General features: G+C 43.9%; 1 protein-coding gene across 2 annotated transcripts in view; it reads right to left on the reverse strand.

The window, feature by feature from the left end:
- The window catches only part of BLK (BLK proto-oncogene, Src family tyrosine kinase), a 32598-nt gene extending 7490 nt beyond the window's left edge, over window positions 1-25108 (reverse strand). Inside the window, exons 1-8 of one of the 2 annotated variants that reach the window (XM_083605281.1) lie at window positions 24969-25108; window positions 14292-14408; window positions 13231-13279; window positions 10237-10330; window positions 8341-8439; window positions 6154-6257; window positions 2523-2669; window positions 1353-1505 (exon numbers count right to left, since the gene is read on the reverse strand). In XM_083605281.1, coding sequence (XP_083461407.1) covers window positions 1353-1505; window positions 2523-2669; window positions 6154-6257; window positions 8341-8439; window positions 10237-10330; window positions 13231-13279; window positions 14292-14402 — 757 coding nt within the window. In that variant the 5' untranslated portion in view covers window positions 14403-14408; window positions 24969-25108. The remainder of the gene's footprint in view (window positions 1-1352; window positions 1506-2522; window positions 2670-6153; window positions 6258-8340; window positions 8440-10236; window positions 10331-13230; window positions 13280-14291; window positions 14409-24968) is intronic. The other variant, XM_083605280.1, reaches the window with a different exon arrangement.
- Between the last annotated feature and the right edge of the window lie 1407 nt (window positions 25109-26515).

The following is a 26515-nucleotide window of genomic DNA, read 5'->3' on the forward strand; positions in this document are numbered from 1 at the left end:
ATGACTGAGCCGCTTCTGGCGAACCAGAGCAGCACACAGAAATGTCGTTTACCTTCCCGCCGGAGCGGTACCTATTTAGCTACTTGCACTTTGACGTGCTTTCGAACTGCTAGGTTGGCAGGAGCAGGGACCAAGCAACAGGAGCTCACCCCGTCCTGTGGGGATTCAAACCACCGACCTTCTGATCGGCAAGTCCTAGGCTCTGTGGTCTAACCCACAGCGCCACCCGTGTCCCTTCTGTAATAACCTATAGAAGGAAAAAATGGGGCGAATGAAGGACAGAAAGCCCTGCCACCTTTTGGAAGCTCAGATCCTTCCAGCTGAACTCCAAAACCCATAGCCATTTTTACACCTTTCCCAGATATGACAATGCCAGGCAACACTAATAATAATAATAATAATAATAATAATAATAATAATAATAATAATAATAATTTATACCTCACCCATCTGGCTGGGTATTCCCAGCCACTCTGGGCAGCTCCCAACAGAATAAAAAAGCGATAAAACATCAAACATTAAAAACTTCCCTAAACAGGGCTGCCTTTTGATGTCTTCTAAAAGTTGTGTAGTTCTTTATCTCCTTGACATCTGATGGGAGGACGTTCCACAGGGTGGGTGCCACCACCGAGAAGGCCCTCTGCCTGGTTCCCTGTAACCTCACTTCTCACAATGAGGGAACCGCCAGAAGGCCCTCAGAGCTGGACTTCAGTGTCCGGGCTGAATGATGGGTGTGGAGACGCTCCTTTAGGTATGCTGAACCGAGGCCGTTTAGGGCTTTCAAGGTCAGCACCAACACTTCAAATTGTGCTCAGAAATGTACTGGGAGCCAATGCACTGTATTTTTCACTCCATAAGACGCACCCAGTTTTTAGAGGGGGAAAGCAAGAAAAAAAAATTTCTGCGCAGAGCATGTAAGCGGCTCTTGCTTTTCTTGCTTTAAACCCTTCTGTACCTCCTCCCGCTTCACTGAGAAGCCAGCAGAGCAAGAGTGATAGCTGTGCAGTGCCTCTTCTGCTGGCTTCCCAGCAAAGCGGGAGGAGGGACGAACGGGAACCCTTACAAGGGAGAGCTGAGCAGAGCCTGGCATGGGCTCTTGCTGGCTTTTCCGGGAGGTGGGGGAAGGGACAGAGGGCACCCCGTCAGTCCCTTCTCCCTCCTCGGGGAAAAGCCCCCAAGAGCTGCACACACGCTCCACGCGGCTCTTTAAAGAGAGTGCTGAGCAGAGCCTCCCGCCTGCATTTGCTCCATAAGATGCACACACATTACTTTTTAAGAGGAAAAAGTGTGTCTTATGGAGCGAAAAATATGGTAAGTCTTTCAGGACTGGTGTTATATGAGTCTTGGCTTACCCATCCAAACCTCTCCAAACTGGCCTGCTCCCAGCTTCTTGACAAGTTTCAGCGTTTCCCGAGGAATCTCCCATTCATCGGTGGTCCACGGCCTTTGTGGAACCAGAGAGATGCACGGTTGCCGTAGCAGCTGACACAAGCCATCTTCGTAAGCTGTGCAGGGGCACCAGAAGCAGAAGGAAAAGGTCTGAGATCAGGTCAGGGCAGAACATGGTTGTAGTAACCCTCCTCCTCCTACATAGTTTATTTCAGTTTTATTTTTTTACAACAGGTACTGAGTACAAACTCCCCACTTCCCTCCCTGTCTTCCCATCTCCAGATATTACAGTGTTCTCCCCCATTTTCCTCGCTTAGAACACCTGCTATTTTCGGGTGGGATTCATTGAGATCCCTCTAAATTTAGGTAGCACAGGGAAAGATGGTTTGCTGCTCTGGCACAACAAACTTGCTTCCTCAAAACACTGGACTTCTTGGGATAAGGAACTTTAATGGTGAAAAATGCATTGGTGGACAGTGTGCATTGATTCTTGAGTTGATGCAAAGTCGCCTAAACGCCCCAGGAAAACAAATCAGGAAGGATGCTCAATAGAGAGTGTTGTCTGGAAATGGCCTTAGTTCCAAATGTTTGTCCACAGTTCAATTTTGATAGAATGTGAGATAAAGAAAAAGTAGAGAGAGGAAGAAAGAGAAAGGTGAAAGATGAGGGAGCGAGGGAGAGAACATAAGGGGGAAATGAAAAGACAAATAGGGAATATGATATAGTCTTATTACTCTGCATATAGTATGATAATTTGTTTGAAATTTGTCCTCCTTTAGTGGTCGAATCTTCAGTTCTCAATGTTCCTGCAGCACTTTGCAGATCTTTGTTAAAAAAATCCTTATTAAAATTAATCAGCACTCTAGTTCACTCCTAATAAAGACATGTTTGTATGCAGTTTTGACCAATGTACACATTTCCCCATGTTTGTGTGCTGTTTTCATGAATATATTCATTTTTCAAAGGCACACTTGGTTGGAGAACTGCATTGCAAAATTTGCATGTGTACGAATTTCAAAGGATGGGTATGTTTCGGCTCTCACATTGATTCCGAAACTGTGAATTAGGTAAACCTGACTTTACCTGTGAACCGAATCAAATTCCTCTCCCATCCCAACTTAAGGGTGACTTACAAGAATAATGTTTGACAAGGTCCTGCAGAGTAGGGAATGTGGTCCTTGGGCAGATGTAATATCCCCCATGGTCCAGAGAGCGGATTTGATAATGTTTGATGACATCCCCTTGAGATGTGTAGTCCCTGATGGAAAGGGAAAAGGCGCCTGGAAAAGGAGACACAAAAATAGATATTATCTGTTGTTGCAGGAAAGTGTTTCTAAACATTGCTATCGGCAGGAACATCATTTCACAATGCATTTTCCTGGTGGTCCTGGATTCAAACTCGCATCAGCCCCAACCAACGTGGGGACAATAAGAGCTGTAGTCCAGGAACTGCTTGTTTCCTACTGCTCCAGTGGGCAGGACCCAAACCAATGGATTCAAATTGATTAAGAAAGGAAATTCCAACTAAATATTAGGAAGAACCCCCCCATCCATTTTATTTATTTTTAATTAAAGCAATAATCATAAATAAATAAATAAGAATAAACATGTGCACGCCACAACTGAGATGATTCCATTCTAATGATCCAACCTCCCAAAATTGGTTTGACTCCTTTTCCGTTTTAACAGTAGAAACTCTACAAACACTCTCACATATCTCCTCAAAAATCATTTCTCTTGCATACTCCCTGCCTTACCTTAATGGCACATTTATTAATTTATCATTGTTCCAGTTACAGATAGGTAGCCGTGTTGGTCTGCCATAGTCAAAACAAAACAAAAAAAATTCTTCCAGTAGCACCTTAAAGACCAACTAAGTTAGTTCTTGGTATGAGCTTTCGTGTGCATGCACACTTCTTCAGATGATAAAACCCTGGTCTTAGTTGGTATCTGAAGAAGTGTGCATGCACACGAAAGCTCATACCAAGAACTAACTTAGTTGGTCTTTAAGGTGCTACTGGAAGAATTTTTTTTTTTTTTGTTTTAATTTATCATTAACAGCTATATTCCACCCCTCTTTATACCATCCTTCCATTTTATATTCTGCTTGCCCTTTCCGCTTCCTGGCGATAATAATTCTTGCAGCTGTCAATAAATTTGTGAGCAAGTCCTTGTTAGCTCATGAACAGGGACGCAGGTGGCGCTGTGGGTTAAACCACAGAGCCTAGGACTTGCTGATCAGAAGGTCGGCGGTTCGAATCCCTGTGATGGGGTGAGCTCCCGTTGCTCGGTCCCTGCTCCTGCCAACGTAGCAGTTTGAAAGCACGTCAAAGTGCAAATAGATAAATAGGTACCGCTCCTGCGGGAAGGTAAACGGCATTTCCGTGTGCTGCTCTGGTTCGCCAGAAGCAGCTTAGTCATGCTGGCCACATAACCTGGAAGCTGTACGCCGGCTCCCTTGGCCAATAAAGCAAGATGAGCGCCGCAACCCCAGAGTCAGCCACAACTGGACCTAATGGTCAGGGGTCCCTTTACCTTTACCCCTCTTTATACCATCCTTCCATTTTATATTCTGCTTGCCCCTTTCGCTTCCTGGCAATAATAATTCTTGCAGCTGTCAATAAATTTGTGAGCAAGACCTTGTTAGCTTGTGAACAGGAAGAACCTTCTGATGGTAAGAAATGCTGAGTTATGGAACAGACGCTTTCAGAAGGTGTTGGACTCTCCTTCAGTGGAGGTTTCAAAGCAGAGTTTGGAGGGCCGCCAGTCAGGGATTCTTCATCTTTGATCCCTGCATTGTAGGGGGTTGGACTGAATGACCCTATGGGTCCCCTGCAAATTCTACAATTCAATGATTCTATGTCACGTGAACATCATGCGTGCCACCAGCCAATTAACCATATGAAATGTGTGTGTTATTCAGGTATGCTACAACAGCTAAAGAATCCCTGACAGGGTTTTATCATATGTGGTGGACTTGTAAAGGAATCAAAAGCTATTGGGAAATAATTTACAATGAAATGAAAAAAATGTTGAAGATGTTGTTGTTGTTTAGTTGTGTCCGACTCTTCGTGACCCCATGGACCAGAGCACGCCAGGCACTCCTGTTTTCCACTGCCTCCCGCAGTTTGGTCAAACTCATGCTGGTAGCTTCGAGAACACTGTCCAACCATCTCGTCCTCTGCCGTCCCCTTCTCCTTGTGCCCTCCATCTTTCCCAACATCAGGGTCTTTTCCAGGGAGTCCTCTCTTCTCATGAGGTGGCCAAAGAATTGGAGCCTCAGCTTCAGGATCTGTCCTTCCAGTGAGCACTCAGGGCTGATTTCCTTCAGAATGGATAGGTTTGATCTTCTTGCAGTCCATGGGACTCCTCCAGCACCATAATTCAAAAGCATTAATTCTTCGGCGATCAGCCTTCTTTATGGTCCAGCTCTCACTTCCATACATCACTACTGGGAAAACCATAGCTTTAACTATACGGACCTTTGTTGGCAATGTGATGTCTCTGCTTTTTAAGATGCTGTCTAGGTTTGTCATTGTTTTTCTTTTGTTAAAAGACCAGGAGCTTTTTTACTAGGCATTACAGGTCAAGACTTGCCAAAAGAGTGGAAGAAACAATTTGTGGACGTTACAACAGCGGCTAGGATATTACTAACCCCAAAATGGAAAGACGACAAGATACCAAAGAAAGAAGAATGGTGAGCAAAACTTATGGACTATGCCGAAATGGCGAAGCTTACGGGAAAACTCAGAGACAAGGACAATAAAGATTTCAAAAAAGACTGGGAACTGTTTATGATGTACTTACAGAAATATTGTAAAGAAGTAGACTCACTAGCAGGGTTTGAGTAAACACAATTAAGGAAAAAGGTGTATAAGTCAAGGAGCAGTAATTGCGGAAAGAATAAAATATAAGAAGTAATTTGGGAAGATACGGTATAAAAATAATAAGAATATAAGAATATTTAGTTGAAAGATTTTAAAATCAAGGTAAATAAAATAAGCAGAAGTAATAAATACTTAAAAAACCAGAAGAGGAGGCTGGGGAAAGTCAATGGAAGGGAGGTGGGGAGAAGGGAATCTGGATTTATGAATTTTTTATTGTGTTTACAATGATTGTGTTGAATATAAAATTGTAAAACCGAATAAAGCTTTTTTCTTTTTCTTTTTATAAAAAACACAACCATATGAAATGTGTTGCACGTGGTTCCATGTTAACAAGTCACATGTTGAGATTCCTGCATTTGCAGGGGGTTGGACTAGATGACCCTTGGGTTACCTTTCAACTCTGTGATTATAAAAACCATCTAGCACCAGAAGCCATGGGAAACGTCATGAGATTTCTGCTAACTCTGATCTGGTTCTGTTCAAATATGCAACTGTCTGCTGACTGAATGCAACTCAAAATTTGTCACTATGAGCAAAGGGTGGGCTGCTAGAATTAGGGGTCACCTCCAACCCAGAAAGGATGTTGCGGAGCTGCAAAAGTTTCAGTAAAGGGCAAGCAGAACGATCAAGGGAATGGGGCGACTCCTCTATGAGTTTCTGTAAGAGATGCAGAAACAGAACGAATCCCATGAGGTTTATTTGCACTTTCATAAAACTCGACGAGACATTGTCAAGCACCTTTTCTGCATCCACCAGCATCAAAGCAGCTGGTTTATTTTCCAAATACTCTAGTATATTAATGACGTTTCTGATATTGCTGGAACAGCGAGAGAACTTTTCCATTGTCATTCTGCAAAATACATTCCCAGATTCTTACCTGGATTAGTTTCGCTTTCCCTGATCAGAAATGACCCCATCACATTGCCAGGTGCCAGCAAGAGGCGTTCGGTTTCTTTTCTGCGCAGGCCTTTAAAAAACCACCTGAGAAAGGGAGATTTATTATCATTATTGAACAACAGCAAGAGCAGAAATCACCACTAAGAACTGAAGGTCCAGCTTTTGTCCCTTTAGTTAGAGACTTCCTGTTCCTATGGCATTCCTGAATCAGCCCTTAATGATTCAGTTCCTGTTCTGGGTTGGGAGATCAGTGGTAGGGTTTTAATTCCTAATTACCTTTTTTTCTCCAGCCAGAGCAATTGATCATCATTTTAAGCTCAATTGGTAGAATATGAGATTTTAACGTCTATGGTACCATAAGGCTCACTTTTTTTTTAAAAGGGAAAGACTGGGAGTCAGAAGACAACAGAGGTGCATAAAAACTGAGTTAGGCTGTGGACACACCATACATCTAAAGCACATGGCTTCTCCCAAAGAATCTTGGGAACTGTAGTTTACATATCACTGAACTTCAGTTCCCAGCACCCAAAACAAGCTACATTTCCTGGGATTCTTGGGGGTTTAAATGTACCGTGTGTATGCATCCTTAGACAAATAACTTGCATAGGGAGGCAGATGGTATGTAGAAGAATACCAGGGAAGATTCTGGAGCAGATCATTAAGCAAACAGTCTGTGAGCACCTAGAAAGGAATGCTGTGATCACCAATAGTCAGCATGGATTTCTGAAAAATAAGTCATGTCAGACTAACCTGATCTCGTTTTTTGACAGAATTACAAGCCTGGTAGATGAAGGGAATGCAGTGGATGTAGCCTACCTTGATTTCAGCAAGGCATTTGACAAGGTGCCCCATGATATTCTTGTAAAGAAGCTGGTAAAATGCGGTCTTGACTATGCTACCACTCAGTGGATTTGTAACTGGCTGACTGACCGAACCCAAAGGGTGCTCATCAATGGTTCCTCTTCATCCTGGAGAAGAGTGACTAGTGGGGTGCCACAGGGTTCTGTCTTGGGCCCGGTCTTATTCAACATCTTTATCAACGACTTGGATGATGGACTCAAGGGCATCCTGATCAAATTTGCAGATGACACCAAACTGGGAGGGGTGGCTAACACCCCAGAGGACAGGATCACACTTCAAAACGACCTTGACAGATTAGAGAACTGGGCCAAAACAAACAAGATGAATTTTAACAGGGAGAAATGTAAAGTATTGCACTTGGGCAAAAAAAATGAGAGGCACAAATACAAGATGGGTGACACCTGGCTTGAGAGCAGTACATGTGAAAAGGATCTAGGAGTCTTGGTTGACCACAAACTTGACATGAGCCAACAGTGTGACGCGGCAGCTAAAAAAGCCAATGCAATTCTGGGCTGCATCAATAGGAGTATAGCATCTAGATCAAGGGAAGTAATAGTGCCACTGTATTCTGCTCTGGTCAGACCTCACCTAAAGTACTGTGTCCAGTTCTGGGCACCACAGTTCAAGAAGGACACTGACAAACTGGAACGTGTCCAGAGGAGGGCAACCAAAATGGTCAAAGGCCTGGAAACGATGCCTTATGAGGAACGGCTAAGGGAGCTGGGCATGTTTAGCCTGGAGAAGAGGAGGTTAAGGGGTGATATGATAGCCATGATCAAATATATAGAAGGATGTCACATAGAGGAGGGAGAAAGGTTGTTTTCTGCTGCTCCAGAGAAGCGGACACGGAGCAATGGATCCAAACAAGAAAGAAGATTCCACCTAAACATTAGGAAGAACTTCCTGACAGTAAGAGCTGTTCGACAGTGGAATTTGCTGCCAAGGAGTGTGGTGGAGTCTCCTTCTTTGGAGGTCTTTAAGCAGAGGCTTGACAGCCATATGTCAGGAGTGCTCTGATGGTGTTTCCTGCTTGGCAGGGGGTTGGACTCGATGGCCCTTGTGGTCTCTTCCAACTCTATGATTCTATGATTCTATGATTCTATTCTAAGAACAAGGAATTGGTACCCCATGACATACCAAATCGGGCCACAATTTTTTTAAAAAACCAAAGCAAAACTCTGGCCTTGATGATTGCAAACTTTTCACTGCAGATCTTCACATGTCTCAAAATATCAGTTGGGGTCCCCCAAGTTGGTAATGTTAGAGGACAGATTCTGTGCCCCCAAACCCAAAGAGATCTCCTTACTTTTCTTCTTCCAGGCTGTTTACACGGGCCACAAAATTGCTGGGTATGTAGCCTTTGTGCCCGGTGGTAAGAGATTTTGCTAGCCACCAGTCCCCGTCGCTGTGAAAATAAAGTACCATATAAATAAACAATGCACATTGCAAGAAGCAGTGATTTTACTAGGGATGGACTCATCCCTTTTGGTTTCTCTCTGGTTCTCTCTTTTTCCAGTCGTCAGTTGAGTCCCCCACATTTCCACATCAGTTAAAACAACAACAACAACAACAACAACAAAACGGTGAGCCTTCACAAGCAATTTTTCCTAATATCCTTTTTACGAATAAATGCACTTTTTTTGCCAACACACCAGAAAGAAGACTAGAGACAAACAGTATTATTACAAATTTGGGGGCTCAATCTGGATGATCCCTTCAGTGCCTCCCAATTTTGTGGGTAAAATGTATAAGAGCAAGCTTGTCAAACCAGTCCCTTTTTCTAGGTGATGGTTTTGGCTGAGTAGGTGAGCACTTATGGGTGCTTAACTAGTTTCCACGGGGACCTGGCGCCAGGTACCAGGCCTGTTGGCAGACCAGCTCTGTGTTACAAAGATGTCCTCAGACGTGACATAAAGGCTGGGAAAATCAACCCCTCTGTGTGGGAATCCCTTGCAGATGACCACAGAGATGCTTTACAACATAAACATTGAAAATGGGAACACAAAAAAACGTAATAAAACCAAAACAAAAAACCTGCAATAGCCCCCTCTCTCATGAACACATTTAAAAAGGCCAAAGGATGTTAATCAGCCCAAGCTTTGGTGATAGGGAAACATTTTTGTCTGGTGCCTTAATATAAGTAATATTATATTATATGCTCTGGGGAGAGCATTCCACAAATGGGGAGCCAGTACAGAAAAGGCCCCATTCTTGTGTTGCCACTCTTCAGACCTCTCGGGGAAGAGGCAAACGAAGGAGGACCTCAGAAGATGATCTCAGAATCTGGGTAAGTTCATATGGAAAGAGGCGGTCCTTGAGATATTGTGGTCCTGAGCTGTTGTTCTCTCTCTCTATATGCATGTATGTAAAAAAAAAAAAAGTTAAAGGACTCCTGGACAGTTAAGTCCAGTCAAAGGCGACTATGGATGTGGTGCTCATCTCATTTCAGGCTGAGGGATCCGGCGTTTATCCACAGGCAGCTTTCCAGGTCATGTAGCCAGCAGGACTAAACTTCTTCTGGCACAACAGGACACCGTGACGGAAACCAGAGTGCACGGAAATGCCATTTACTTTCCCGCCGCAGCAGTACCTATTTATCTACTCATGCTGCTATGCTTTTGAACTGCTAGGTTGGCAGAAGCTGGAACAGAGCAACAGGAGCTCACCACCATCAAGCAGATTCGAACTGCCGACCTTCCAATCGGCAAGCCCAAGAGGCTCAGTGGTTTGGACCACAGTGCTACCAGCATCCTGTATGTATGTAGGTATGTATGTATATGAATACTAATTTGGATTGTAAAACTATCACAACAGGCAAATGGGCCCAGATTTTTTTTACATGAGGGTGCTCTATATTTCAGGTTGATTTTTATACAGTGGACACTCGGCTTGCGAACATGATCCATGTGGGAAGCATGTTCACAACCCGCAGTGTCCACAACCTGCATCGCTGCGTCTGCACACGCAAGGGTTACGATGCAGCACTTCTGTGCATGCGCAAAGTGCAATTTAGCATGTCTGTGCATGCCCAAGCACCGAAACCTGGAAGTAACCTGTTCCGGTACTTCCAGGTTCGGCATGGTGCGCAACCCGAAATCGCACAACCCGAAGCGTCTGTAACCCGAGGTATGACAGTACATTTATAGCAAAAGGCATACCAGAGCATGACTGAACTGTTTGAAACATGCAAAAGATCGCTCACCTGCAAAGGACTTCAAACTTCTCTCCTACGGTCAATGGCAGATCGCGGTCACTCAGCGAAGTGAAATGGTACTGTGCTATGACAATGTGCTTATCTGTATTGTGAAAAAAAGCAAAAGTATTAACTGAGCCCAAGACCTAGAAGCTAGAAGTATCAACTACATGGAATAGGGTCAACCATCCCCACTCCTTGATCAGCAAAGGTAGAGAAGAGCCTGGATTTAAGTTTAATGCAGCTTCTGTACCTTTAGTTAATACTTTCCTGTTCACATATATGGTTACAGTATTCCTGAACCAGCCCTTATTTAGCCTGTTACCGTTCCAACAGTAGACAACTTGCTGCCAGAGCAATTTATTATGGTGATTATGATTACAAGATTAAATTAATAAATTGCACTGATTTATTGAGCAATGGGTTTTAGGCTTTTCATGACTTGAGACTAGCCGCTGACCTTGAGATAGAAATATAGAGCATTGCTGTAAAAAACAGCCATATTGCAACCCCATGGAGAGGAAATATACAATCATAGAATTGAAGGGACCCCATGGGTCATCTAGTCCAACCTCCTGCAATGCAGGAATCGTGACTAATGAACCCCCGACAGATGGGCAGCCAACTTCTGTTGAAAAACCTCCAAGTCACAAGACCTCCTAGTCACAAGAGACTAGGGCCCTACAGGATTTGACATCTTTCCACAGGGCCTGCAAGACAGAGCTGTTCCACCTGGCTTTTGGTTTGGTCTCAGTCTGACCCTTATGTTTCCCTCTCCTTATGGTTTTGATCTACTTTTAAAATGAGGCTGCATTTTAAATTGCATTTTAATCTGTATTTTAAATTGTCCCCCCCCCTTTTATGCTTTTATTGTAATTTTACTGGTGTTAACTGCCCTGAGCCCGGCTCTGGCTGGGGAAGGTGGTGTATAAATAAAATTTATTATTACTATTATTATTATTATTATTATTATTATTATTATTATTATTAATGTATTTATACCCTGCCTATCTGGTTGGGTTTCCCCAGCCACTCTGGGTGGCTTACAGCACATAAGAAACTGTAAAACATTAGACATCAATGGCGCACAGATAAAGTCAGCAAAATTTAAAAACAAGTATTAAATTATGTAAATGGGAAGTCTTCTTAAAATATTTTGTAGGTGTGTAGGGAAAGAGTAGCTCTTTCAGATATTTGAGGCCTGTCAACAACAACAACAACAACAACAACAACAACAACAATTTTACCCCTCCCATCTGGCTGGGTTGCCCCAGTGAGACAAAATATAAAAACGCAGGGAGTTCTTTGTTTTTTGACATCACACATTAACAACTTCCCTATACAGGGCTGCCTTCAGATGTCTTCTAAATGCTGTGTAGTTCTTTATCTCCTTGACATCTTAAACACTAATGTGAGCAGCTTGAATACATTCAGGCAGGTCTTCAGCAGATACGCCAACACCCGTCCTGTGAAAGGGAGAAGACCTTTCAAGGCGCGAGCCAAAGACCTTCTAAATATAGCCAAGGGTGAGACAGAGAGTTTTAAATCTCACTCGGCCTGACCTTTTCGAAGAAAGCCACTGGCAACCTTCCCCCTTTGCAAGGTCACGTGTGAGACTCAGGAACAATGCATGGTTTTGTGAGGGCCGAGTCCAGTGAATACCCCAATTTGCATTTATTGGTGAAGTCGTGCCAAGAAAAGGCCAGGAGCTCATTTTGCAAGCCAAGAGCTTCGGCTGGGGGGGGGGGGGCTGCTCTAATACCGTATTTTTCGCTCTATAACACGCACCCGACCATAACACGCACATAGTTTTTAGAGGAGGAAAATCCGTAGGCATGCCACCCGTAGGCATTCCCTCCATAACACGCACAGACATTTCCCCTTACATTTTGGGAGGAAAAAAGTGAGTGTTATGGTGCAAAAAATACGGTAAATACTTGCATGCTGGATTTCCACTAGTGCTGAAATGCATGCTTGCAGCTGGAAAAGAAATCCACAGCTCTATTTTGCAGGCGCAGAAATGGAAAGTTAGCAAACCTTCATTCCAACGGCTCATCGCAATGACCGCTACTCACATTAAATGGGGGGGCACCCTTTGCGTGGTCTCTCACACAGCCCCCTGGACCCTGCGCGGCACCATTAGCACAGGTTTGGCTTTGCCTTCCCCAGGTGGGATACCTGGAGGTCTCTGCCTACCTCAGCCAGTTGCCCAATCCCACCTGGGGAGGCGTTGCCAAAGTGATCAGGCCAGGCAGGGGGAGGGACCACCCTGCTCACAGAATAGGCGGAGGATCTTACTTGGGAATCGTCAGTTGGCTCCAGAGCTTCTCCCACCCTACCCACCTTCAATTAAGACTGCTTTTGCAGGTTAACCTTTTCTCCACAGGTATGCGGGCGCTGCTACGTCAAGGTCGCTGTTGAAGGAATTATCCTGCATTGGCAGGTTTGCCTTCTCCATAGCAAAATGTCACAACTTTGGCAGTATCAGGCCTTGGGTGGAATCCTTTAGTCTATCTTCCCTAAATGGGGGGGCGCCTTGCAGCGGTGACCCACGCTCCCCTTCTCTTTGCGGCGGTGATGCCAGGATACCCCGTTAAAGGGGTTGTTTTGAGGGGAGGTTATGGCTGTACACCGAGTGGTTGTCATTGCTCTCCCCTGTGACGGTGGCGAAATTGTGGGGTGGGCTCTCTGCTTGAACAGATGTTCTCCAGAGCCAGCCCAATCCCCACATATTCTGGATAACCCTGATGTTCCCCAGATCCCTGGCGGGGGACTGGGAGGGATAAACACCCAATGCCCGAGCCAAGGTCTACCCACATCTGAATCATAATAAAGTTGTGGCCAATTTTAATCCCATAGCATGTTGTCTTGAGTCGTTATTCCACACGGGGGCTGCCCAGGGTTTGGGGGACTCTGCCTGTCCAGGAAATAGCTCCCTGGTATTGAGAAAACAGCAGGAAAAAGCATTGCAAAACGTCAAGGAAAAACCAAGGTTCATCTTACCACTGTCAGAAGACTGGTTGGCAGGAATGGTGAAGTTCTTTGCTTTGACCTTCGGAAAGTTACAGAAACCAAACATTACTTCACTGCAATAGCCCCCCCTCCCCTTGCCCCCCCGCCCCCTCCTTTCTCTCCCCCAAGTTGGGATTCAAGTCAGCTTACGACATTTCAAAAAAAAACCCACAACTTTATAAAGTGCAAAGTAAGTGTAGCCAGCTAGTGGAAAGAAATCATTAATATGCATTGGGAACCAGAAGATAAAAATAGTTTGCCTGGACTGCAACCCACTGGTCAGCATCATCTACAGACCCTCCGTGTCCCTATTTTCCAAGGGAGAGTCTAATAATAATAATAATAATAATAATAATAATAATAATAATAATTTATTTATTTATACCCCGCCCATCTGGCTGGGTTTCCCCAGCCACTATGGATAGCTCCAATGGAATATTAAAAATACAATAAAACATCAAACATTAAAAACTTCCCTAAACAGGGCTGCCTTCAGATGTCTTCTAAAAGTCAAATAGTTATTTATTTCCTTGACATCTGATGGGAGGGCATTCCACAGGGCGGGTGCCACCACCGAGAAGGCCCTCTGCCTGGTTCCCTGTAACCTCACTTCTCGCCGTGAGGGAACCACCAGAAGGCCCTCAGAGCTGGTCCTCAGTGTCCGGGCTGGACGCTGGGGATGGAGACGCTCCTTCAGGTATACTGGGATTTACAGAAGCTGTCCCGGTTTCTGATTTGATCTGAGAATGTCACAATTGTCCTTAGGACATTTCTATTTCCTCGGGGAAAAGTTGGCGGGTATGGAGTTATGTGACTCCTGAAGCCAAGGAAATAGGTAACTATGCAACCTTTAGAAAGACATCTGAAGACAGCCCTGTACAGGGAAGTTTTCTTTTTAATGTTTAATGTTTTATTATCTCTTTATGTATGTTGGAAGCTGCCCAGAGTAGCTGGGGCAACCCAGTCAAATGGGCAGGGCCTTCTTCTTCTTCTTCTTGAGGCAGAATTCCAGTCCTTTGGGGCACGGCCCAGTCTTGGATTCGAATTCTTACCGGCGGTGGCGGTGGAGGGTTTTTCTTTCTCGGAGATTGCAGAGGCTTCTGCTTGTATATGGAATTGCGCCTCTCCTTCCGGCCGGCATTCTTGCTACCACATGCTCCCATCCTGCACTGGAGGGAACACAAACAAGGTTGCTTCTGGGTGATCAGCTGGAAAAGGACAACTCCATGGAGGGCTGCTCTTTATGCTCAATGCCAGAATTAGTCCTGCAATAATAATAATAATAATAATAATAATAATAATAATAATAATAATAATAATTTATTTCTATCCCGCCCTCCCCAGCCAAAGCCGGGCTCAGAGCGGCTAACAACAATAAAAGTAACCCAGCATTATAAAATCAATTCATTATAAAATCAGTTCAAACCAAATTAATGGCAACCATTGGGCTAGAGTTCTGTGAGGATTACCACAGAATAATATAATATAATAATATGAATACAAATACAAATAATGCGAAACTATTATAGTATTTGTCTACCTACTATTATAATATTAGACTAACCAATTAATTAAATTAGAGAATAAACCACAAAACATTCCACAGCTAAACAGAACTACCATATAACATACATTTAGGGAAGAAAAACCACCTAAATAGCAGGAGAACAACAATCCAGCATCTAACAGTAAACAAGCAAAACTCAAATATAATCATGAAACAATGGACTATAACAAACTAAAACAGATGGCAAAGGAAGGTGGAGAGGGGAAAAAAGAAAAAAAGAAAAAAGGAAAAAAGGAAAAAAGAAAAAAGAAAAAAAGAAAAAAAGAAAAAAAGAAAAAAGAAAAAAGAAAAAAGAAAAAAGAAAAAAGAAAAAAGAAAAAAGAAAAGAAAAATTAATTGAAATACATTCTAAAATCAATTCATTCTAAAATCAATTCAGAGTCAAATTAATGGCAACCAGGGTTAGAGTGCTATGAGGATTACATAAGGAGAGAGGGGGTCAGACTGTGCCTTGGCCAAAGGCCTGGTGGAACAGCTCCATCTTGCAGGCCCTGCGGAAAGATGTAAAGTCCCGCAGGGCCCTAGTCTCTTGTGGCAGAGCTTTCCACCAGATTGGGGCCAGTACTGAAAAAGCCCTGGCTCTGGTTGAGGCCAGCCTAACCTCCCTGTGGCCCGGGACCTCCAAGATGTTTTTGTTTGAAGACCGTAAGGTCCTCCGTGGGACATGTTAAGTTGTGGGTGAACATATCAGACGACACAGTGATTCTTCAAACAGCTCTTGTTTATTCACAGACCAGAACAGAGCTGAACTGAAGGGTTCAGCCAGCCTGCTTATATAGAGCTCCACTACAACACAACAGTAACCATTTTCTGTAACTATCCAATCACTGAATGTCACTTTCAATCCCTTATTTGCATATGTGGACCTGAGTGAGTATCTACAGTATCCCCCTGCTGGCCCAGGGTGAGAACTTCAGTATATAACAGGACATACCAGGAGAGGCAGTCCTGTAGGGTTTGCAGCGGGTGTGACTTCGATGACCCTTTGGGCTATCTTCCAACTCTACCACTCGTGTTTCTACATTCTGTCCCACCTGGAATACTGCCCCACTTCCCCAGTCACATGACATACTGTTATTATTGCCTTAACAGCCACTCAGATGCTAGTAGCCTAGAGATGGAAAGAAGGCAAAGTCCCTACCAGAGAAGAATGGCAAACCAAGCTGATAGACTATGCCAAAATGGCAAAGCTGACTGGGAAGGGCAGGAATCAAAAGGACAAAAACTTTACAAAAGAATGGGGGGAAATTTATGTTACTTAAAAGACCACTGTAAGCAGATGGAAACAATGGCAGGATTTTGATTTCACTTGTAGTGTAACAATTTCTACGGAAAATATGGGTTGATGTACTAATTAGATTACGGAAGAAGATGCAGTTCTAATGTTTAAAATATATAATTATTATAATAATAATAATAATTTACGCCCATCTGGCTGGGTTTCCCCAGCCACTCTGGGCGGCTTCCAACAAAGATTAAAAATACATTAAAATGTCACACATTAAAAACTTCCCTAAACAGGGCTGCCTTCAGATGTCTTCTAAAAGTCAGATAGTTGTTTATTTCCTTGACATCTGATGGGAGGGCGTTCCACAGGGCGGGCGCCACTACCGAGAAGGCCCTCTGCCTGGTTCCCTGTAGCTTTGCTTCTCGCAGTGAGGGAACCGCCAGAAGCAAAACCAAATAATATTGATAGATAGATAGATAGATAGATGATAGATAGATAGATGCAGCAATTAATTAATTAATTAATTTTAGGGCTATGGGGTGACCAGATGAGAAGCAGGACAATCAAATGCTCCTGCAACTGTAATCATTCATTTATTATTCATTTATTGCATATCTATTCTACCTATTTCTCCAAGGTGGTGTACATGGTCCATGTCTCCTCATTCGATCCCTACAACAACCCAGTGAGGTAGGTTAGGTGGAGAGGCAGTGACTGGCCCACAAGCTTTATGGCCGAGCAGGGACTGTAACCCTGGTGTCTCCCAGGTCCATGTCCGACACTAACCACTATGCCACCAACTCTTTGTTGAGAAGGAGACAGAAATACCATGGACGTGGGGCTTCTCCTGTGGTAGGCTTGAGACTGTGAGACGATCCTTCTCCAAAAACTGCAGGTCTTTGGGGAACCTTAGACTCAGGAACCAAATGTGGACCCTGAGATCCCTATCTGGTGCTCTGCCCACGTCTCCTCCCCACAGGCCATGCCTCCTTCCCAGGCACTCCCACTTCTCACCAGGCCACGCCCCTCGCTGTTCCTGCTTTGCACCACCCTGGAATGTTTTTGCCTGGCTGGAATGTGTCCTTGCTTGCCTGGGTGGAGAATCGAGATGGTTGTGCGTAGAAGAAACAAGCCTCCTGTACAAAATGGCAAATTTACCTCTGTTGCCCCACCCAATTTTTCCCATCTCTCTTTGCCTCCCATTGGCATGTGGCCCTAGGAAGGTCGACCAGAAAATAATGTGAACGTCATTCCCTGTCTATAGCTAAGAGGAAGACTTGCAATGTGTTACTATTCCAGCCATCATTTGCCTCGTCTGGTTAAAGGCTATGAGGAGCTACATGAATTGTAAGTCAGTGGATGTCTGGGAAACCAAAATGCTTGTTTACAAAGCTATTGTACTACCAACTTTGCTGTACGCTTGTGAAACATGAGCCACTTATGAACGCCATCTCCAGCTCCTCGAAAGATTCCATCAATGGTGTCTCCCCAAAAAAAATACATATTACTTGGGAAGACAGGTGAACTAATGCCAGTGTACTAGAAGAAGCAAAGATCACCAGTATTGAAGCAATGATTCTTCAACATCAACTTTGTTGGACTGGTCATGTTGTGTGGATCATCTTCCAGAGCAACTACTCTATTCTGAACTTAAAAATGGAAAGCGTAATGCTGGTGGTCAACAAAAGAGGTTTAAAGACTGTCTCAAGGCAAATCTAAAAAAATGTAGTATCAACAGCGACAACTGGAATACACCGGCCTGCGAGAGCTCCAGTGGGAGAACAGCCTTCACCAAAGGTGTCACGGGCTTTGAAGACACTCAAACTCAGGACGAAAGGGAGAAATGTGTACATTTGGCTAACCTTCACCGTGATCAACTCCCACCTGGAATCCTATGTCCCCACTGTGGAAGGACGGGTGGATCCAGAATTGGCCTCCACAGTCACTAACGGACTCACTGTTAAGACCATGTTCATGGAATCTTACTTGGCTACAAGCGATCGCCAAAGAAGAAAGTATGTGATGATAGGTAAAGGTAAAGGGACCCCTGACCATTAGGTCCAGTCGCGGACGACTCTGGGGTTGCGGCACTCATCTCGCTTTATTGGCCGAGGGAGCTGGTGTACAGCTTCCGGGTCATGTGGCCAGCATGACTAAGCCTCTTCTGGTGAACCAGAGCAGCACACGGAAATGCCGTTTACCTTCCCGCCGGAGCGGTAACTATTTAACTACTTGCACTTTGACATGCTTTCGAACTGCTAGGTGGGCAGGAGCGGGGACCGAGCAACGGGAGCTCACCCCGTCACGGGGATTCGAACTGCCGACCTTCTGATGGTGGGTTTAACCCACAGCACCATGTTGTCATTTAATATCATTGTCTTCAGTATTATTTATTTGCATGGCATCCTTTGGTATAAATATTCTCTGGATAGTGGTGGTTCCTAAAAAAAGAACAAGTGCAACAAGTACCACACAGTTGCCTTTTAACCCATGCACACAGATAACATGCACTTCTATTAATTGTTATTGTTCAAATGTGCATGTCTTCCTTTTTTATTTTTTGACCCTGCGGTTCATTTAGAAATGTGCCCCCTTGCATGTTCATTTGTGGGAAGCTCATGCAAGGATGATATTATAGGAGATTAAAAATAGAGAATTAAACACCCTGTGTGATAAGAAGCCCCTTATCAGGCCTCTTTTCAGAGAAATGGGTGGCCGTCACTCTTTCCTGAGGAAGATTGCAAAGTAAGAGCTTCAGATCAATCAGCAGCACAACATAGCTGATTCTGTATCTGAAGAAGTGTGCATGCACACAAAAGCTCGTACCAATAACAAACTTAGTTGGTCTCTAAGGTGCTACTGGAAGGAATTAAAAAAAAAAATTATTTAGCTGAACATACAACGGTCATGAGATTTCATGGCAAGCTAGAGAAGTTATAAAAACGCCTGACTGCATTTAGCAGTCTCCAGGCTTCAGGGTCGCAAGGGACATCTGCTGTTGGATCTGCAAACCCTCTCCATCCTGGCTGGAAGCTTGGGAAGGGAGAGATGTTCATGGTGCAGGGGGAAAGGGTTCAACACTGGGAGCCAGTGTGGTGTAGTGGTTTAGAGCGGCAGGAGCAGTGACCAAGCAACGGAAGCTCACCCTGTGGCAGGGATTCAAACCTCTGACCTTCTGATCAGCAAGTCCTAGGCTCTGTGGTTTAACCCACAGCGCCACCCATGTCCCTTTTCCTTAGGACGTCCCTATTTTCATTAGAGAAATGTTGGAGGGTATGGAGTTATGCGACCCCCCTGAGCCAAGGAGATAAGCAACTATACAACCTTTAGAAGACATCTGAAGGCAGCCCTGTATAGGGAAGTTTACAAATGTCTTATTGTGTTTTTATATATGTTGCAAGCCACCCAGATGGGTGGGGCTACCCATTCAGGTGGCTAGGGTATACATAAAATAATAACAGCAATAACAGGACGTCTCCATATTCATTGGAGGAATGTTGGAGGGTATGCTGTATACGTAAAGCACCATGTTACCACTTTAAACACCCATGGCTTCCCCCAAAGAATTCTGGGAGCTGGAGTTTGTTACGGGTGCTGGGAGCAGTTAGGAGATCCCTACATTCCCCTCACAGCAACTACGTTTCCCAGAGTTGCTTGGGAAGAGGTACTGGCACTAAAGCACTCTGGGAATTGTAGCTCTGGGGGCGGAACAGGCATCTCCTAACAACAATCCACAATGAAAGAAAAGAACTTGAATAATCTCTGGGGGTTTTTAATCCGAAGCCCCACATCACGCCTGTCACTGGCCAAATGGACATTAGTTCTCTTTGGGCTGCAGTTTGCTTCCGCTGACACCCACGGAAGATGTCTGTGGCTTTGCAGCTATCGGCAGTAAACAACAACAGCAGCAGCAAATGCTGTGCAGAATACATGTGGTTTTCACCAGACTACCTGTTTGCAACACTCTTCTCAAAGGCTGACCTTCCTTCCAAAGCGGCCTTTTGCCAAACTGCAAAAGTCTGGGGCAGAATGCTGCCATTTTAGCATAGACAATGTTCTGCTGAAACTTTTATGCCGGCACAAACTTAAAAAATAAAACTTTCACAGTTGTCATAAGATAGGTGATCAGCAGTGTAGTAGGTTGGGGACTCTTAGGAGTAAGAATCGGGAGAGGCCCTAACAGATTTAGTGTTTTAAGAACTGTAGAGTGTGCCTGTTCAGTGCTTCGGTGAATCAGCCATACAGTGGTACCTCAGGTTACAGACGCTTCAGGTTACAGACTCTGCTAACCCAGAAATAGTACCTTGGGTTAAGAACATTGCTTCAGGATGAGAACAGAAATCGCCGGCGGCAGCGGGAGACCCCATTAGCTAAAGTGGTGCTTCAGGTTAAGAACAGTTTCAGATTAAGAACGGACCTCCAGAACGAATTAGATAGATAGTTAGTTAGATAGTTAGATAGATAGATGGATGGATGGATGATAGATAGATGATAGATGATAGATAGATAGATAGATAGATAGATAGATAGATAGATAGCAGAGCCTTCAAGTGTCCCTATTTTCCAGGGACAGTCCTGGATTTAAAGAATCCATCCTGGTTTCTGATTTGATCCCAGAATGCCCCGTTTTTCCTTAGAACGTCCCTATTTCCATAAATAAATAAATAAATAAATAAACAAACAAACAAACAAACATTATTTATACCCCGCCCTCCCCGGCCAGAGCCGGGCTCATGGTGGCTAACACCAGTAAAATTACAGTAAAAACATAATAGGGGGGAAAACCAATTTAAAATACAGGTTAAAATGCAATTTAAAATGCAGCCTCATTTTAAAAGTAGCCCATAGATCAAGACCGTAAGGGGAGGGAAACATAAGGGTCAGACTGAGTCCAAAGCAAAGGCCAGGCGGAACAGCTCTGTCTTGCAGGCCCTGCAGAAAGATGTCAAGTCCCGCAGGGCCCTGGTCTCTTGTGACAGAGCGTTCCACCAAGTCGGGGCCAGTGCTGAAAAGGCCCTGGCCCTAGTTGAGAAATGTTGGAAGGTATGGAGTTATGTGACCCCCGAGCCAAGGAAATAAGTCACTATATAACCTTTAGAAGACATCTGAAGGCAGCCCTGTGTAGGGAAGGTTTTTAACATTTAATGTTTTACTATGTTTTTATATATCGAATATGCAGAAATGTTGAAACTTACCGAAAGTATAAGAAACTTTTTATAAAACAATAGAAATGGTTTATTGAATGTTTACAGATAAATTGTAAACAGAGAAGAACATTGGCAGGATTATTGTAATAACCTGCATCTTTATAAGAGCATATATTTAAAGTAGATGAATAAATGAGCAAATTAAGTTAATGTGGATATGCAGAAGGTATTAAAAATAAATTTATGTTATGCTTATTGTATTTCTGTATTGGGGGGTGGGGGGTTTATGTTATGTTCTAAATAAAATTTCCAATAAAAATTAAAATAAATAAATAAATAAATTTAAGGAACCGCAGAAAGAGGGGGAAGGAAGTCAAGTTTTGAAATGTTAAAATGATAGTAAAACTAGTGAAATCTATCAATCTGAAAAGCATATATGTTTTTATACATGTTGGAAGCCACCCAGAGTGTCTGGGAAGGGTACAAATAATAAAATTATGATGACGATGGAATACGACATTCCTATTTTCACCAGAGAAATGTTGGAGGGTATGCAACAGATAGAAAGATAAAATTATAAGGCTTTTGCTGTTAGCCTCCATTTTGTTTTCAGGAGTGAAGCAAAGATGAGTTTGACTAAAGCGAAGGACCATGGGAAACAACCTTCTTGCCATGATCTCAGGTACCACCTTGGAGTCAGAGTTGCCAGACCACCAGGTTCTGACTTAAAGACTCCCGGTTTACCTGTCCCCTCCAGGTGGCAGGTAACTGGCTTGAATTTCCAGTTACTGGGAAGACGTTTCTGGCAGGTGCCGAAAAGAATACAATGAAGGCGCCTGCTTTATATCAATAGGCAGGGAGTTCTGAAGTTCCAGAGTTCTTAAAAGCAATGTTGTATTGGGCTTTTGATACTATTTTAGACTTTTGTAATTGTGGGTGTTTACCACTCTAATTTGCTTTGGGACATTTTATGTAGTAATCAGTGAATAGGTATTAAAAATAATAATGGCGCGGGCGAGTGCTTGTTGTTTTCTTTCATGAAAAAATCATAAAACTGTTGCTATTTTTATGCTCTTCTATTAGTAAAAAACCCCCAAAGAGTGATCTATCAAAGCAGTGCTTTTTTCTGGGGGGACGTTTTGTGAATCTTTGTACTTTTGTCCATTTACTGTATTTAATTTTCCCGATTTGAACTACAAAACGGTGATTTTCTTTAGTCAAAATGAGAGTACCTCTAAACATTTTTTTAGGAAAAAAAGTGCTGCATCAAAGAATGAATTGAGAGTATACTTAAGAGCACAGGATTATAAACCAACAGCGAAAAGAGAATGAAAAGGAGCAGAACTCGATATGAACGGCCGGCTTGAGTAACAGGTTTTACATTTCATCCTAGTGTGTAAACGACATGCGATGCGTTCAGTCAGGCATAGGCAAATTCGGCCCTCCAGATGTTTTGAGACTACAATTCCCATCATCCCCAACCACTGGTCCTGTTAGCTAGGGATGATGGGAGTTGTAGTCCCAAAACATCTCGAGGGCTGAGTTTTCCTATGCCTGCCAGTCGTGTGAGCATCTCTTGTACCCGATGTTTGAAGTGGTTTAGCGCCCCAGCATGCATTCCTTATTTCAATGTTAAGCCTTAGGCAAGTGAGGAAACAGCAAAGGGGGAAGGGGAAGTCGTGGAGAATCCCATGCATGCACCCTGTGGCAGATTTTGCAGGAAACCAGCTTTCCAAGAGGATCATAGAACTGTAGTAATAATAATAATAATAATAATTTATTACTTATACCCCACTCATCTGGCTGGGTTTCCCCAGCCACTCTGGGCGGCTTCCAACAAAACACTAAAATACAATAACCTATCAAACATTAAAAGCTTCCCTAAACAGGGCTGCTTTCAGATGTCTTCTAAAAGTTTGGTAGTTGTTTTTCTCTTTGACATCTGGTGGGAGGGCGTTCCACAGGGCGGGCGCCACTACCGAGAAGGCCCTCTGCCTGGTTCCCTGTAACTTGGCTTCTTGCAGTGAGGGAAGCACCAGAAGGCCCTCAGCACTGGACCTCAGTGTCCAGGTGGAACAATGGAGGCAGAGAGGCTCCTCTGTAGGCCCTCTGTGATAGGTTAGATTCAGATCAGAAAACCCTGGGGACTAGCGACTTGAAGGAATCGAAGGTTTTAATCGCTCCAAACGATTCCGTTTGGGGACAGAGCAACCAACCTGGGCAGATATCGATGGCTCTGTCCACTATGCTCAACAACATAGAAGGAACATGTGTGGAACATGTGTGGGAAATATTGCTCTTAAACTGATGAGTGTGGGGACATGTGAAGGTTGTTGATGGAGTCACACGGGGCAATTCTACTCTCCCTTCCATTAATCCTGCACAGATGAATGTGTGAATTGTCTTCTGATCTCATAATGGATGAAAGTAGCACTGGATAAACGGAGAAATAATCTAGACATTGGATTATTAAGTCATCTCCCTGCTAAAAAAAACAACAGCAAATCAACCTCTTGTGGATACGGTGCTAAAATATATCACGAAACTTCAACATGGATATGCCAAGACAAATTTGATAGACAAGTTAATTCATCAACGTCAGTTTAAGAGGAAGCTGCCTGCTGAAAGCCAGTCTCGCTTTTATTCTCACGCCAAGTAAACTACACATCACACAGGCAATGTGATTTTATGTGTCTTGTCTTGTGGCCTCTGGCTAAAAGAGACCCAGCCCAGAAACAAAATCCACAATTAGTATACTACCAAATAGAAATGTATTTTTTAAAATTCAATCTTTCTCAGATACACAAGTCAAGGTCATCATAGCTACCCACCATTTTTAGGAGTAGTAGTAGTAGTAGTAGTAGTAAACCTATTATTTTCAAAACACTAGTTGTAAATCATGCTATGTTGTTTTAAGCAAAGCAAAATAGCCCCAGCAGTAACAGACAGACTGGGGTAAAAACCTTCGAAAACCAATGTGCAGATAAAACACACCAGCAGGAAAGCTATATATAATAATTATCAAAAGAAATGGCTGTGGCAACCCAGATAGGTGGCTGCTGCTGCTTCTTCTTCTTCTTCTTCTTCTTCTTCTTCTTCTTCTTCTTCTTCTTCTTCTTCTTCTTCTTCTCATCATCATCATCATCATCATCATCATCCAGTGTTGATAAATTAGCAGATGAGGTGTCTCCTTTTAATTCATTTCTCTACCAATACACGTTTTCCTGATCTGCTCTCTCCCCTCTTTACTTTATCACCTTTTCTGTATATAATTTTCATTCAAACTCAGCATTCACTTTGCTTACTATTGCATATTAATGTTATCTATGAATGAGAGAAGTTGCCCCTGTAGGCAAGGCATTGCACAATATTGACAACAAATGATTCCTGAATCTCTTCATGCCGGGAGCATTCTGCAAGCAGTGGGGAAAATATTCCACTTGAATATTACGATAATATACTCAAAGTCCGAATAAAAGTAGGAACAAAGAACTAAGTATGAACAAGAGAAAATGAGGCACACAGAGAGAATGAAAAGCATCACCCTGTGATGAAAATCACAAACCATATTGAGGAACAGGAAGACTGGGTTCTAGGAAGCTATTTCCCCCCAGACGTCTTGTGCCTGTGTTGGCTGTCGCAATTATTCCCATTCTAAAGATGGCAAACTGAGGCAAAGACTGACAACGGGGGCTTCTCATTGCATCTGAAACTGGAGCTGACTTGTCTCCAACAGGGCTTTTATGAAAAGACAATGCTATTGACTCTGTATTGTTTAGTCGCTCACCTTGGTCTTCCTCGCGACGGTCTCAGAGCATATCCCATGAAATTTCAGAACCCTTCCAGAGCTACCAGAAAAAAAAGGTGTGCTCCCTGCTAGGCTCTTCTAGATGAGAAGGGTTAATGTTCTAAACTCGCACATGTACAGAAACACTCTAATAAGGCATCTCGGCTTTGTCAGTTGACTTCTGTTAGTGGTTTCCTGCCGACAACATCAGAACAAAGCGCTCAAGAGGGGCTGCTGCTCTCTAGAGTCCTGGGGCCAATAACTCAGCCACGCTGTTTGCTCTGAGCTAATGTTAGACTTGTGGCCACTTCGGTGGAAAAACGAAGCTTCCCCATGAAGCCTCAGTGGGCTATGACATACTACTTTCAGGTTTACGGTCCAAATTCTATTTTCGACCTGCTACTTCCCTCCCGGACGTGGCCACATCTTCATTCATAGATGGCCGGATCTGGTCCTGAGGTCAGGTTCACTTGCTTGAACCAGCCGTTGACGCCATCCTGGGCCCTGAATTGCCCCCACCACACAACCTGGGTTGAACACCTGACCGGATCTGGCACTGATTCAATTTGGGGGTAGGTCCAATGTATGTTTAAAAAGGTAAAGGGACCCCTGGCCATTAGGTCCAGTCGTGGCCGACTCTGGGGTTGCGGCGCTCATCTCGCTTTATTGGCCGAGGGAGCCGGCGTACAGCTTCCGGGTCATGTGGCCAGCATGACTAAGCCGCTTCTGGCGAACCAGAGCAGCGCACGGAAACGCTGTTTACCTTACCGCTGGAGCAATACCTATTTATCTACTTGCACTGGCGTGCTTTCGAACTGCTAGGTTGGCAGGAGCAGGGACTGAGCAATGGGAGCTCACCCCGCCGTGGGGATTCAAACTGCCAACCTTCGGATCAGCAAGTCCTAGGCCCTGTGGTTTAACCCACAGCGCCACCCGGGTCCCTAATGTATGTTTAGGGTCTTCAAAAACAATGTATGTTTAGGGTCTTCAAAACCCTGTTTACACATACGGCTGTGGGGTGAGAAGGGGTTACAGCGGAGGAAATAATCTTGCTCGAATCGACTTCTCCAATGCGAGATCATGCTGGCGAAACAGACCCCCCGGTCCCCACAGTCTTCAGGATCGAATGGTCTGCTCACCAGTGGATTCAATCCTCTTCAGTTTGACTGCGCATACATGTTTCCTTGCTGGGAACAGCCACATGTAGGCAAAGCTTCTTCTTTCTAGCTCTCGACAGCCCTGGATCAGTCTGCAAGGCCTGAATCGACCCACAGTGATCTGCGGCTGTCTCTGTCCAGCTCGGCCAAAGCCCAGACCCCCTCTCTGCCCAAATCAGCCCACATCATTTTGTCCACAGCTTCAGCCATAAGGCAGAGATTATTATTATTTATATAAAAAAAGAAAGCACCCACGCTTGAAAATTGCACACATTCCCATTCAGAACTTATCACCTCAGAGTCAAAGTGTTCATTATAGGAAGAGAAAATAGATTTTTTAAAATCGTGCCTTCAGATTTCTGAAAAGGGGACCTTCCTTGTAATAACCGA

Source organism: Podarcis filfolensis (genome assembly GCF_964270895.1).
Source record: "Podarcis filfolensis genome assembly, chromosome: 3".
Classification (NCBI taxonomy): domain Eukaryota; kingdom Metazoa; phylum Chordata; class Lepidosauria; order Squamata; family Lacertidae; genus Podarcis; species Podarcis filfolensis.